General features: G+C 49.9%; 2 protein-coding genes across 2 annotated transcripts; both read right to left on the bottom strand.

The window, feature by feature from the left end:
- Positions 1 to 1,757: 1,757 nt before the first annotated feature.
- On the bottom strand, positions 1,758 to 3,689 carry MBOAT4 (membrane bound ghrelin O-acyltransferase MBOAT4; the record flags this gene model as incomplete). The annotated part of the gene is made up of 3 exons (XM_082758617.1): positions 1,758 to 2,667; positions 2,877 to 3,092; positions 3,571 to 3,689. The coding sequence occupies 3 exons, from the start codon at positions 3,687 to 3,689 to the stop codon at positions 1,758 to 1,760; spliced, it is 1,245 nt and encodes a 414-aa protein (XP_082614743.1).
- An 8,569-nt stretch (positions 3,690 to 12,258) lies between these two features.
- Positions 12,259 to 13,265, bottom strand: LOC309877674 (ribonuclease CL2). The gene is made up of 2 exons (XM_082759301.1): positions 13,228 to 13,265; positions 12,259 to 12,783 (listed from the first exon to the last, which is right to left on the bottom strand). The coding sequence occupies exon 2, from the start codon at positions 12,775 to 12,777 to the stop codon at positions 12,340 to 12,342; it is 438 nt and encodes a 145-aa protein (XP_082615427.1). The 5' UTR covers positions 12,778 to 12,783; positions 13,228 to 13,265; the 3' UTR covers positions 12,259 to 12,339.
- Between the last annotated feature and the right edge of the window lie 2,000 nt (positions 13,266 to 15,265).

Raw genomic sequence — 15,265 nt, 5'->3', positions numbered from 1 at the left:
GTTGTGGGCTGCCTTTATGCCCTTCCATCTCAATATGAGGCAGAAGCGAGCTGCCCTGCTGCTGGGATGGGTTGTGCAGCACTTGGAGGAGTCGATTTGGGGCTCATGGAGGGAACCCAGCATCAGCTTTGCTGAGGAAGGACATCACCATCTGAGCTACCCCCATCCCAGCTGAAAATGGGGAGAAAGTCATGAGCACTCTCCTCCAACCTTCATTCACCTCCAGCTCCAGCCTGCTCTCTTGTGGGAATTTTAATTCCCCAGGATTTTTGACACTTTGCATGCTTTCTGTGAATCTTTTCCAGGCTTCTCACCTGGATTTTTAATCTGTTTGGCTGCATTTGCTGCTGATGGGAGGGAATGGTTTCTTGGCTGGGCACCCGTTTGCAATGAATTTCCCCTAGTCCCCTTAGGGAGGAAGCTGTGCACGTCCCTGCCTGCTGCAAGAATGTGGAATGACTCCAGCCGCTACTGTCAGGGATTTTTTATACACAGCCTTTCTTGTGCCCTGTCTCTTGTGTACATTTCCCTCCAACACGGGCAGCATGAGCCTTCTGGCTTGGGAGCCACTGTCCTGTGGACCATCCCGCACGCTTTGCTGGGATCTCTGGCTGCAGCCGGCTGCATGTGGTCTCACGTTGGCCAGGGGAGTGATTGAACAGCCGGAGAGCCTGTCTGAAGGAGCCCAGCACGTTTTGCAGAGGTAAGATGAAGAGATGACTCAGTTTTAAAGCATGGATGTAGGGAACAAGTTGTAGGCAGCTCTGCAGGACTAACACCGAAGGAGATGGGGTCTGACCGTGACCAATCCAATCGTAATGCCAGCTGGAAAATAACAACTGGGACAACTGGATTGAGACTGGTTCAGGTGTTGGTGGTCCTGGTACCTTGCAGCAGTATCCCCCATGGATTAGGGACCAGCTATAGTCTTGTAGCATTTCCAGCTATGTTATATTGAGATTGGGTGGGTGGCTTCATGCTTTCATGTAAACAAAAGCTCCTAGCTCCATGGCTTCCTGATATCTTCCCCTCTGGTACCCGTGCCTAAAGAGTCTCAGGCTTTTGGGTCCTAGGTCAGTGCTTGGACTCAAGAAGAGCGTTGTGCAGCTGTTGTGGGGAAAGCAACCCTCAAGCCCTAGCTGAATGTCACAGCCAAGTCTGAGGGCCTTGCTGGCTTATTTCCCCGCTCTGCCCATGCTGTCCTCAGCATGCCCTGGGCAGTAGACCCCAACTCTATTTGCCCACGTGCCCAGGATCCCCTGCAGAGGTGGCTGAGGGGATGGATCATCCGTGTTCCCTGACCTTACACCTTGGGGGCCAAGCATGCCACCCACTCAGGGGGACTGCAGAAGACATCCAGCTGGGACAAAGCTTGGGGTTCATGTGCCACGGGAAGAGTGTCAAGGGGCGACTGCTGGAGAAGCACCGCAGACTCATGCCTCTCACTCGTACTGCTGCTTGGGTATTTGCAGCACTGATGAGTTTGGCAGGGAGGTTGCATGCTTTCCACATGAAATGAGGCTGAGACCCAAAGCCCCAAGACAAATGCGGGGCAAGCAGTGCTGCTGGGAGCTCTTTTGTCTAGGTTGGTGACATCTATACTTTGCTTCAGTGCTTCCCTCAAAGCTGGGGATATCCCAGGAGTAAAAGACAGTCTTGGGTCTCTGGAGGTCACTTGACCAATAGCTATTATCACTGCATGCTCACGTGTACAGGGACATCCCCTAGCCATCCACTCAAGGTAGTGCAGGACAGGCTCAGTTCTGCTTTGCCTTTTTGGAAAGCAGCAGCAGCAGCACAACACCGTAAGAGAGGGGAAGGATACTCTTGTAAGAAGTCCAGAGCAGGCAGAGTGCAGACAAGCTCTCAGCCTCCACGGCATCCAGGACGTAGGCGACAATGAGCTGCGTGAAGACCCAGGTCGTGCCACGGTAGAGGAGCTTTGCGACACGGGAGGTGGCCCAGGCGCTGAGGAAGGGATGGATGCGGTAGTCGGCCTCCACCATGACGGCCCAGCACAGGAAACCAAAGACGTGGCCGGGCCGGAGGCCATGCCACCAGGCGGAGAAGGCGAAAGTGGCGAGGAGCGGCTGGGCTGGGCAGCGCTGGAAGACCAGCCTCCGCAGCCAGCGGGACGTGCTCCTGTTCCAGGTGCGGGTGAAGACAGCCAGGCGGTGCGTGGTCTCCAGCACCCACAGCTCACGGCCTGAAAGGTCTCCCTGCCCTTCCTCCAGCCCAAAACCTGCCACCTCGAGGAGGGCCTCGTCCAGCACCCACTGCGTGTAGTAGGCCAGCCTGAAGAGCAGGGCTCGCATCCACGCGTGGCACAGGGTGGCCAGGACGGAGCAGCCCCGTACCCGGGGCAGGCAGCCCTCCAGCCCCACACGCAGCCCCTGCAGTGCCAGCGCCCCAAGGCACCTCCATCCAGCAGCCTCCAGGGGCAGGGGGACAGCCCCCAGGGACTCGGCTTGGACCCGAAAGCTGCTGAAGGGCTGCAGGGGGCCTCCGAGGAGGGCTGGGAAATAGAGCAGGTAGCTGGAGAGAGGCAAGGCTTGCTGCAAAAGCCCCTGGCCTGTCTGGAGCAGAACGGTCCCTTCGTGGACGTCCAGGGCCAGAGATGTTGCTTTTTGGGTGAGCAGCATGATGGCAGAGAGTGCAACAGCTGGCCTGAAAGGAGAAAGCAGCGGGGAGAAAGCTGAGGGTGCCTTGGAAGGAGTGTGTGGGCATCAATGCTGTCCCTCCCACCTCCCCACTGCCATCAGCAGGGATGCAGCTGGGGGGCAAGGGGAGACCAACCAGCTTGGCCTGGGTGTGCTTCCACCCGTCCAAAATGTCTGGGAAGGTGTAAAGGGAGGGAGGCAGGGCTGGAAGGTTACCTGGCATCCCCTGACTCCAGCACCAAGCTGCCCAGGCCCAGGTGGCAGAGGGTCTGCCAGCACATCTGGAGGCCAAAGACCCAGGTGTGGACGTGAGCTGGGCTGGCGGAGAGGAGGACGAGCACAGAGGCAGCAGCGGGGATAAGGAGCAACGCGGCATAGCTGCCCATGGCTGTGACTGCAAGGAGACATCCTCCAGCGAGGAGGAGTGTGTACCTAGAAGAGACCAGATGCCCTCTGACTGGCTTTTTGGGGAAACTGGCGCTTGAGGTGCCAGCCCTGGTGATGGTGGTAGGGTGTAGTCTGAGGCAAGCTATACCCAAGCTACTGCCATAGCTGCAAGGCAGGGACGGGGGGGACTAGGTTGGGTATCGCAGTCCCTGCCTGGCCCCTATCTTTGTCACGCCAGAGGCAGTCCCCATTCCCTCCCTGCTCCCTTTGCCCATGCACTCATCCCAGTACACCCCTAAAACCACCTCTTTCAACAGGAGAGTCTGGCCTGGCTGTTTGAGCCTTAACCACCCTGAACGGGCCCCACTGCACAAAGAGGGGAGCGGGACAGCTCACGTCCATACCCGCATCAGCAGGGAATCGCTACCTTGCGTCCCACTGCATTTCTGGCTAGGAGAGACCCAGAAAGCACCCACAGACACAACCTGCCCTTGTCGCAGCAGCAGAGGTGGCAACCACGTACCGAGCAGTTGGAGAGAGCTGCCCCGAGGCACAGAGCTGGTGGAAGAGCGCAGCGAAGGGGAACGCTGCCAGCTGGTACCAGGCTGCAGGGAGAAGGATGAGCAGGTCCGCCCAGCGCATTGAGCACCTTGCTTCTCTGGCTGCCTCTGACACCTGGAAAACGGGCTGAGCCAAGGGCTCCTCTGTCTCTGCTTTATATCTGGCAAGGACCACGTCACAGACAGCAAAAAAAAAACAACAGAGCAGAGCCAAGGAAACAGAGGTATCTGCAGGAGGAGGTGCGTGGTTTTTGCATTCGTCAGTGCTGGCTCCTTGCAGCACCTCTCTCCCAAGGTTTGTGAGCAGGTGGAAAAAGTTAGGGGTTGGCTATTTGCTCTGCCAGATGCCTGTGCCGTTACCATGTGCTTTGCAGGCAGTGAGAGTGAGCACTTAGATGTGAGCCTCCTTGAGCTGCCAAATGTGTCATGCTGGGATGCCCTTCAGAGCAAAATCCCCAGGTACAAGAGAGGCTTGGCCTCATCTCAGCTCAGTCCTTCATGGAAAGCTGTGGCTCTTTCCCATCTCTGGCCTTGCTTGTCGTGGTGGTGGTAGGGATCTCCTACTGTTTAAATTCCTGGTGACAGAGAGAAGATGGGCTCTGGCACCTCTGCAAAAGGCCAGGGCAGGGTGAACCCATCAGCCCCAGTACTCAGCCTGAGCCACAGGGCCTTTTCACTTACCAGACATAACGAAATAGTTCTATTCTTCCTGAATGTTTTTTTCTTTGAGAAGATGAAAAACAGAATCATAGACATACTTGAGATCACAGAAATCAGCTGTTGCTGTTAAACTGCACATTGGTTCAGAAATGTGTTGTGTAGAAAAGCAAAATTTCCTCTTTTTGTCAGACCTGAAAGGTGATTTGAAGACTGAGCTCTAGGGTGATCTGAAGACAGTTGCTATTGCTCTCAAAATGCCACTAGTGGTAGTTGGTAGGAAAACAGACCACAAAAAAAAAAAAAAAAAAAAAAAAAAAAAAGCCCACAAAAACAAAGTCAGTCAGTCTACAGGACTTTGTTCTTCATTTTTCTTTGTGAGATACAGGTAAGAAAGTGAATTCAAATGGAAAGCTCATGCTTGTTTTTATTTCTTTGGTTTTGGTTTTTGTTTTATTCCATTGATATCTGCTTTATTTTAGGCATATGAACAGTGTGATTGTGAAGAGAAATGCCATGGAATTTCCCTCTGTATGAAAAAAAAAATTACTTATTAGAGAGGCAGAAGAAAGGTTTTTGCCTTCCTTGGACGAATGATTAAAAATATTTAAAAATACTGTTTTTCAGTAAAAAAGAGCAAAATTTTTGCCTAATGTTACAGAAAAAATCTGTTCTCAAAAAAAAAAAAAAAAAAGAAATTTTAATTTTAAAACTTTTACAAATGTTTCTACTCTTCACAGAGCTTTTCAAGTCACCATGATGTTGGCAAGCCTACCATATTGGTTGGAATGGTTATAAGAAGGCAGGGAGCAAAACCTGATGGAAACAATGACTCAGAGTGAAAACTGCAGGAGAACTGGTGCTTGTAAGGTATATTTTAAGAGGAAGACATTAAATATTTGCAGTTCATATGTGATAGCAATGGAAAAAACTTCTCTCCGCGCCACTCCCGGCATGCATGGCATGCAGCAACAGCCTGGTTTCACAGGACTCATCCTGCCGAATTCATGGAGCCCAGCACTAACTTTGCTGTGTAAATATTTTTCAAGGTCTTTGCAGTGCCTATTTAAGCAATTCGCTGCTATGGTTCTGAAAATATGTCATTGCTTTTCAAGAAGCAGAAATGAATTTCCACAGTAACATTGGAAATGTGATGCACAGCTCATGCTGCTTATTTTATAATGTTAGCTGCTGGGCCGTGGAAGTGTGATCTTAAAGTGAGCATGTGAGCCAGAGAGAAACCTGTGAGAGAGCTTTATTTGCTTCATTTGTATGTACTACACAAGCAACAGCCCTGTTCCTGCCTGAGGAATTAATTATTTGACAGAAAGTGGGATGAGCAGTGTCAGAGCAAACTGTGGGCATGACATCTGGGCAGATATGACTCAGACACTATTCCTGGGCTGGTACTCCCAAAGTTCATACCTGCTTTCTTAGTGGAGTATAGTGCTGCTTCAGGAACAGTTTTGGTGGCCTGTTGTAATGTGTCATATACTGATCTTATACATATTTAAGATATATATGTGATACACATATATTAGTTTGCAGGACACGCAGCAAAATGAAAGATAAGAATCAAAGGCAAAGTATATATGTATACATTTTAAATAAAAAAGTCAGAGCAGTGGGTTTAGTCTTTATCCTAGAGAAAAGCACATAAATAGGAAGGAATGTTATTAAAAAAATATAAGGTTTAGGAAGCTTGGACTGAGCTCCTGTCTCCATGTTTCTTTGTGACCTTGGGCAGCCTGGATTTTCCCACCCACAAAACAAGATGATAGTTTCTGTCTCCCGGCATCGTTAAAAAGCAGAATCAACTAGAAACCTTGGGACTTCACATTCGGCTGTGATAAGCAGAACATGAAAGTGCCTAAATAAGAAAGGAATTAAAAAATAAATGCAAGGTTTTATTAAAACAGAAAAATGCAAAAAATCTTTGTTTGCAGGGACTGGTCCCTTACTGGCTTTTTGCTACTTGTTGCCATTACAGATTTGCTGTCTGCTGCCTGTAAATGGCCCGTTGTTGCTCGTGGTAAAGATATTTTTGTCTTCCTGGAAAAAGGGCTGAACCCCAGAAGTTTAAGGATAGTGACGAAGTCTCTTACTGTAGCCATGACCCCAGTCAGAGAGGTCTGAGAAATCTCTCTGCCCCTTGGTGATGTAGCTTTGAGCTAGGTCCCTCTGGCTGGTGACTCCTGCTGCCTGGCTCTAGGTGTACAGGGACATCTGGTCAATAGAGACTTAGTCTGAAGTTAGGGAAATCGGAGAAGATTCAATAGTCTGGTCTGAGCCTGGGTAAAACCCATCTTTTTGAATGGCCTGCACCACTGAGCAAATAGCCTGGCCCTCACACTCAGCTCGATGTGACTGTTAATGAAGTGGGTTTATCCAGAGTCCCAGATGCTAAGGAAGGGTTTGGTGGTGGCTGTCTTCTGCATAAAAGGAGGCTAAGACACACTGTGAATACATTGTTTCCAGACTGTGCTGTATAAATGGACTTTCTGAAGTGGTGATTGTTTTTTTGCCTTGAAAACGTTTTCCTTCAGGTCTACTGTGTTGTCTGGTGTACTTGAATAGAAAAGAGAAAACAATAACAACAACAACAACAACAAAATACAACAGCTGCTCAGGAAAGGGAGACACAAAGTGGAGGCGATGACTCTAGGGATATTTGGTGCAAGGAGAAGGACCTTGAGGGTCTTCGTGAAATAGTGGTTCAGACTTTAATGGAAGGAGGACCGTCTCTGAGAAAGCTGGTACCCAGCCTTGGCTGTGGAGGAGGAACCAGGCAAGTGGAAGGACTTTCCATAGAGCAGCACTGGGATGTTCAGTCTTGGCAGCAGGTTCACAGGATGAATCATATTTATACTATGCCGTATGCTTGCATGCTTAGCAATTTCTTTAACTTTGCACAGTGGCATAGCCTTTTGACCATTTTTTGGTGTGAAAGCTTTCCAAGTTAAACACATACTCTGTCCAGTTTCACAACAAATTGCAGACTTGAGGAACTAAGGTCTGGAAAGCAAATGACTATTATACTCTGCAACAAAAGTGACCTTGATGAGGTACGCTGCAGAATTCAGGTTCTGTTAGTCCAGTTCCTTGCTGCACATTTTGCGTGAGTGCTGCTGTTTCCACCTGACACCACTGGGTACACAAGCAATGCTGTGTGGACTGCTAGAGAAGCCTATCATTTTTTTTTTTTTCTTTTGTGTCTGTGTGTTAGAACGAGTGGTTCCAAGAAAACTTTTGCTTGTGCACACATCAAGATATACTAATGGATGCTCTGTACTCATTTTCATTGACATCTGCAGGAGGCGTTACAAAAACAGAACTACAACAACAACCAAACTGAACCAAACCCCCTTGATACCTCTTTTTTTTTTTTTTCAGCCAGAGTAGCTCATGGAACAGCATAGGCATGCGATCTGCTTGCTGCATGCACACAGAAACTTTAGCAAGACTAAGTATATTCGGTTTACTTGCAAACTAACCACAACTCACAGTGTCAGTCATTGCGTCAGGCTATAAATAAGTCGGACAGCTCGTGTAAGATCTTTCTCTCTGCTCCTGTTCAGTATAGGGATGGCTCCACTGCTTTTGTTTTCTGGGAATGTGATAAGCACAGTGGTGCCTTCTATAAATAAGTCAGTCTTGCTGCTGATGTTGAGCAGGGTAGCGTGTAACTAACCGTGCTGTGGTTCCAGATGGCTGCAAGGTATTTAAAAGAAACCAGTGAAAAATAATACTAAAAATATACAGTATCATTAAATCAGTAAGCTGCTAAAGTATCTTTCATACTACTTTTAGATCAACAAGATTTTGCGGGAGAGAGGGAAGAAAGAAAGTCATCAGCTAATTTTGCAGTCATTTAGTGTTTGCCAGTAAACTGGAAGAATCTGCAGGCTCATCTGTTATGCATTAGGCAAGATGTTGCCTCAAATCTGTTTTCTCCCAGAGTTCAGGTCTTCTGTGTTTGATGGTAAGTCCTGCAATATCATCATGCACTTTAATTCTGCAACACACATCTTGTAGTTTCCTCTCTGAGGCTCCTCTCACCTTGCTGTGTGCTCTGTTCAGCAGTACTTCTGTAACTCTTCTTGAAGATGTGCAGGCATTTATTCTGAGGTACCAAGTGCTTGGAGTGCCTGAGGGGTACACTGGCACTCCCTACCCATGTGGAACCCCTTTTCAGTCAAGATTTAAACCCTCACACAGTTTCTTCAGCTTCAAGGAAAATGGATCCTTGAAAGCTTTGCTTAAAACTGGATGGATATATTCTGAGTATAAAATTGCCAAAGGGCACGTCTGGGGTCATTTCCTAAAGCAGCAGTTCGAGTTCTGAGCAGTACTATTTGATGGAGCAGTGCTGCCCTCAAGTGGCGTTTTTTTGACCCATTTTCCGTGTCGGCACTTTTAAGCTGCTGTGCATATGCTCTGAAAAAGGCTCGTGCAGTCACAGTAATTTTTCTACCTTTCGTGAAGTGAAAGTCCGATTGGGACAGGTGGATTTATCTGAAATGATTGAGAAAGACCTGCCTGATGAACCCTGAGTAAATGCTCTTGCTGGCCTGTGGCTGAAGTTTGGTGTCCTCCAGTGCAAAGCAAACTGTCAGTCACGTTCACGTTGTCTCGACTTTTGGACCTCGACCAGGTGCTAGGCCAAAGTCTATGCATAGTGGTGCTGCTATTACTGGCTTTGCAAGGCCTGTCATTTCTTCCTCCTGCTGGCAATAGCAAAAATGTGTTTGTGTGCAAATTGAATTTGAGAGTAGCCAGTGGGAAGCATTTAAAAGGCTGCCTCAGTGCTCTTATACACTGTTTTAATGTACAGCTGTGACTGCAAACATCTCAGCAGCTTTAAGTTCCTGAGTAACTTCTGAAGCACGGACAGCCCTGTACCTTTATAAAGCCTGTTGGCTCAGCATCTACAGTCTGCTTACTTTCACTTTTGCAAATATTTTGCAGTTCCATACTTCCCAGAGTGCTAGTACAGTGGCTCTGTGCTTTGCTAGGGCATTCAGTGGATGTGTTAGGCTGAACATGTTCCTCAATACACTTTTGACATGTAAAATAGCATCTAATAGAGGTGGTCCAGAGGCCCATTCTGGCCATGAAAGCAAAATCAATACATAAATCCATCACAGTACACAGAGAAGACTGAGCTGAAATTACATGAGACTGGGCTATTTATAGCTGCAAATCTGGGGTTACAGAGCCTCTGGTGCTTCATAGGGCCCCACACAAATTCTCTTCTCCTCAGTTCCTTTTTACTAAGTCAGGCCTCTTATTGGCAGAGGGAAAACAACCAACCCTGCCTTTAAAGTTTCCAAAGATCTGTAGCATCAGCTCTCCTAGAATATCAGTAAGGAAAGGTAATTGTGGATTTCCTTGAGGTATGTTTTTGATTTTTTTTCTCAGTGAGACATCAACGGAGCTCATGATACCTTTCCCCTTGAAGCAATAACTAATGGATAGACCTGTACAGTCCTGTACTGTGGGAGACAAACAGGAGAAAACCCAGGCCTTATTAAACATTTCCTCATCCATCCCTGATTTTTCTTCTGTCTGTCTTCCATATTACAGGATTCACTGACTCTGCTTGATCTTTAGAAGTAGCTCTTCCAGACAGACAAGTGCTTTTCTGTTTCAGGTTCGTAACTGTGACTCTGGCTTCTCTGTGGTTGCAAGACAAGTAGGTCTCTGGCTGTGGTCATTAGACACATAATTTTTCATATAGGTATTGCATCACTTTGACCTGAACAATAAATTTTGCTTTTATCACCATGTTCCGCCATCCAGCCTGCTAATGGACTGCTCCCAACAGGAGGGTTGATGTGATCTCTGCAGTTATTTTTCCAGTCAGGGGAGCTGGTATTCCTCAAAGAGGAAAGTTTGTAGCTCCAAGTTGCCACTACAAGTTGTCTGTTGCACCAGTTTAAGCGCTTTACTACTGGAAATTCAAGGGAAGCTGTCGCTGACCAGCGAAGAGATACAAAAAGGCATGCTGGCAGTAAACACTGGGAAAAGTCAGTAATGCTCTGAACAATGTATTTGCAGTCTTCCAAAGAGGAATTGGGTTTAAAAAAAAAAAAAAAAAAAAAAAAAAAAGAGAGAGAGAGAGAGAAAATAAAAAAGAAAAAAAGAAAAGCCCAAGGTCTTAGGACCGCAGAGAAGTGCCCCACTAAGTAAGGGCACTGGCCACACAGGCAGCCCACCTCCAGCACCTCTCCCAGCAACCCAGTGAGACCTGGAAGGGATGCAACATATGTCCCAGCCTCTCTTCTCCCAGATGGTTTTGAGGTTCAAGTGTTGAGGTCTCTCAAAGCTCATTAAAACTCCACCACCTGGTGTTTTAGCTACTCAGGTTCCCTACTTCCAGTCCCAGAGCAGCATTGGTCGTCTCCCACCATGCTCTCTTGAGTAAAACAGTTAGAGCCAGTGGATTTATTTGGAGACTCCTTGCACGGAGGGTCCTGGGTGGCTCTGGTACTTGTGTCCCCCTCTTTCGTGCTGCCCTTCCCAATGCTGATGTCTTTGGATGGGTGGTTGCAGCTATCTTGTTTTCAGCCCCATTAATCAGTGATAGTTGGTAACCCCATGAAGCAGGGGCTTGCCGTGATGGTGGACTCACCCTGTGCTCCAGAGGCCAGGCACCAGCAGTTTTGCTTTAAGTCAGAGCTTGTAGAGGTAGAGAGACCCCCTGTCACTCTCCCTTCTCTACTCCAGCTATGGAGACAAACTGCTGCAGCCTGCCCTGAAGCCCATGGAGATGGCACTGGGACAGAGGAATCAGGAGGGAAGGATAGCCGGCTCCACCCTAGCCAAGCAAACCTGTGGACAGAAGAGATGCTGGAGGTGCCAGTTTTCCAGGCCAACTTCATCCAACTTCTCCACCAAGCCAGGGAAAAAGGAACCAAGGTGGCCATGGGCAGCAGGAGCAGGAGGCCTGTCTGCCCCCAGCTCTATGTGCCTGACTCACCAAGTCCTCTTCTGATATTCATGGCACAGGCTCCAGCTGAAACTAGAGCTTGAAACCAGGACTAGGCCCATGGAGGAAGCTATACCAAAGGAGATACAGCTCCAAGGGAACTGCAGCCCATGGGTGACCCATGTATGAGCACATATTTACTCAAAGGCTCTGCTGCCCTTGGAGGAAGCAATGTCAGAACAGGTATGAACACAAAGGGATTACAGACCAGGTGCAACCCACACCAGAACAGGAATTGCCCCAAAGAGACTGCAGGACACCGAGAAAGTTGTGTTAGAGCAGAGAAGCAAGAAGAAGCAAAGAGAATCAGAAAATAAACCCTTATGCCCTAATTCCAGCCTTCTGAATTGCCTGCCATCCCTCAGAAAGAAGGCAGGGATGGTAACATACAGCAAAAAGCAAAGTAGAGAGTAGCAAGGAGGGAGGAGAGGTGTTGGCCTGAGGTTGAGCGTTGGGAAGACATTACCATAAGTGCTAGTGTAATTGTTTTATATCTTCTTTGTTTCTCAATACCCAAACCAGTAATGAAAAGCTTATGAAAATAAATTATTAAATTAAATGAAATTTCCACAGACCGAGTCTTGCAGCTCTTGAGCTCAGCCACGTCACTTGTATGAAGAGACTGATCCCACTGGAGACTAAACTCTGATCTGGTTCCCCTCAGACTGACCACAGAGATTTTGAGACAAAAGGTATGCAGCTCCGGGGGCCATGCACAGCAATGAGTGGTGGGGAATAAAGGTCTAGGGCTGCTTTCCAGCCCCTTTCATGGGAAGTTGTGAAACACCTGGTAGGGGGCAGAGAACATGGTGGGCAGTCTATAGGGTACCGTAGGGGTGAGAGACACCTAGAGGGTGCATCCAGGAGATTGGGAGAATACAAGGGTTTATGGGGGCACCTAGGGTGGCCATAACCACCCTGGATGGGGTCAGAGGTACCCAAAGGGTACCCAGAGGGGAGTAGGGTCCCAGGGTCCCCCCACAAGCTGATGCTGGAGCCCAGGCCTGTGACACCACCTTTATTGTAAAAACAGCCCCTAAAACAGCCCCTGCCAGAAGCAAGGGGGAATCCACCTCCCCACACATCAGGCCTCATCGGGGGATGCATGGGTGCCAGCAAGGTGCACGGGCAACCCATCCAGGCAGGCAACACGCACGTGGTGCTGGAGCTGCCGGGCCCGGTAGTTGCAAGGGGGCCGGGTGTCCCCACCCCGCAGGCGGCAGGCTGTGATGCCCATGGGCGTTGAGGTGCTGTGGATCCCCATAGCATCAGCAGGGTTCTTGCAGGTGGCTACCAGGTCCGCAGGCGGGGCGTGCACGAAGGTGTTGGAGGGCTTGCAAGGCCGCCCTGAGGCCGTCACTTGCCGTCGTGCCAGCATGACCTGGCAGTAGCGGTGCCCCGTGAGCCCGAGTGTCCGGGGATGGTCCACGTGCTGCCGCAGGAACTTCTCATAGCGGGTCTCACCCACTGACCCTGCCACTAATGCCAGCACCAGAACCACGCATAGCGTCCAGCTCGCCATGAGTACCTGTGGTAAGTAGGGTCAGGGCCATTGGGACTGCAGGAGCCATGAGTGAAAAACCCACCCCGGACACCTGAGTCCCTTGTGGATTTCACTCCCAGACAGCCAGGTCCCTTATAGATCCCCTCCAAATGCATGAGGAAGCCCCCATCAGACTCCAGGGTCCACTACAGAAGTCCCCTGGACACCTGGGTCATCTGTAGATCCCATCCAGACCCCTCGGTCCCTTACAGAACACCCCACCAGCACTAGGTCCCCTACAGTCCTGCACCCCACAAGTGTCTGGGTCTCCTATGGAACACCCCCCTGGACATATGGATCCCCTCTCAATTGCCCCTGTGCTCGGACACCTGGATCCCTGCCATAATCCTGCTGTCCCACTGGATGCTTGGGTTCCTTGTGGTTCCCTCCCGCAGAAACTTTGGTCCCATATGTATCCCTCACTCTCACCTGTGTGAGCGCCTCAGTTCCCCTTCGGGCTTCAGGGTCTCCTGGTCCCTCCCACCCCCCCGTGCCTCTTTTATACTCGCCCAAGCTGGGCCCAAAAGGCAAGGGGCCAGGAGGAGGGACAGGGCAAAGAGCAAGGTCCGATGTGCGGGGGGGAACCTGGCACCCAGGAGGCCCCACTCCCCTCACATCCCTCCACCCCTCAAGGTCATTAGGTAATCATTAAAAGACCACATGACTGTCCGCAGACATCCCCTCAGCTGCCTCCTGCCCACTTCACCATAGGCAACATATTTTCACCTGGGGCCACAGGTACCAGAAGGGACAGGTCCTTTTGGTGGAGGGGGCAAGATGCACGTGGAATGGTACTATGAAGAACTGGAATGAACAGGAAGACGTGGTTCCTGTGGGGAACCATGACAAGACATTGGGTTTAAGCGGCAAAATTTTGGTAGCAAGTGGGGCTGCATGGCTGGCCTCTGTGAGAGGAGACCAGAAGCTGCCACATGTTAGATAAGAGCCAGCAATAGTCAGCTTGAAAAGGGACCCGCCACTGGCCAAAACCTTGCCACATATACACATGGGAAAATTCCTGGGTTGACCTGGTAGGAAATCAGAGGTGCCTGGGCACACGGGAAAGCAATTAGATTCACCTGCTTTGAACTGAAAGGCACTTGGATACCATCGCTGAACATGAAAAGAGACTTGCAGTTTTTTTGTGGAACAGAGGGGAGTTCAGAGGCATCTCCGCCGAGCCAAAGGGCAATCAGATGGCCCTGGGTCAAGCTGAAGGGCACTCAGAGGCCCCTGGGGCTCACAGAAAGACACTTGGAGGATGACAGAAAGGAGCCTGTTACCCTGTGGGGTATAAACAAGCCTATTCTAAGGCTCCTGTGCACAAGGTAAGGCATCAGGTAAATGCATCAGGTAAAGCAAACAGAAGCCAGCAGCACCCTCGGGCATCCTGCACCCAGCCCAGCAGGCAGCCTGACAGCAGCAGGGCCTGCAGCCCCCCAAACCACTGCCGGTGCCACTGCCACAGCCAGGGTGGGCACTGCCAATGCCACCAGGAGAGCAGTGCAGCATACTGCCACTGGGCTAAGATGCAGCATGGGAAAACCCTGCCGCAGCTGTGGCAATGCTGCCCCATGCTTAACCAGCCGGGCAGGCCCTGAGTGATGCTGCAGCTTTGGTGGCCTCTCCCAGACATGTGCTAAAATCACAGCACAAAATAATGCTAAGAAATAAAACCTGTAGCTGTTGAAAACCAGAGTAGCCATTGCTCAGACACTGGCTGGCCATTGGTCTGCTTCTGGGAGGTGGTGAGCGATGGCTCCCCCCTTCAGATTACCTCTCGTGTTCTTTTTCTCTTTCCTTCTCCTCTCCCACTTTCCCAGGGGACATGTGTGCCAGGGGTGGATGTAGACAATACACGCAACCTCCATTGTTTTGTTTCACACACTTTATTCACTGGGGAGAAATCCCCCCTGATTCCCTCCCAGAGCCTTCTTGGGAGCCGTGGCTCTCCAGGCAGGTGGAGAAAATGCTCTCCTCCTCTTCCGTGTCTTCCACCTTCCTCTTCCTTTTGGCTCTCTGAGTCCTACCAGCTTTTGGGTGGTAGATTTGCAGCTCCCTTAGGTGCTTCTGCATCAGGACAATGTTTCCTTCCATCTGGTGTAATACCTCATAGCTGTTGTATGAGTACCCGCAGTGGCAGCACATCCCTGAGGAAGTTGAGGGTGTCTGGCTCACCTCCTGGAAACAAGATGCCAAAGGGGGCATGATGAATGGGACATGGGCCTTGGGGGTTAGAGACATCTACAGCTGGGCTTGGCCTCTTCTTGAGAACTTTGGGTCCTGCTGGGCTGCTCCAGGCAGCATGATGTGAAAAGAAAGCCTCAGGCAGGCCCCGTATTTTTATCCCTCAGGCATGAGCCTGTCCCTGTTTGCTCGTCTGAGGATGAGACCCACCTCTGCCTCCCAGGGGTGGAAAGAGGTCTGGGGAAGACCCAGGGCACCTTAGGGTCCTACTGAGTCCTTC

This window comes from Aythya marila (assembly GCF_965140915.1).
Source record: "Aythya marila genome assembly, chromosome: 4".
Taxonomy (NCBI): domain Eukaryota; kingdom Metazoa; phylum Chordata; class Aves; order Anseriformes; family Anatidae; genus Aythya; species Aythya marila.
This window is presented reverse-complemented; position numbering and strand designations above follow the sequence as displayed.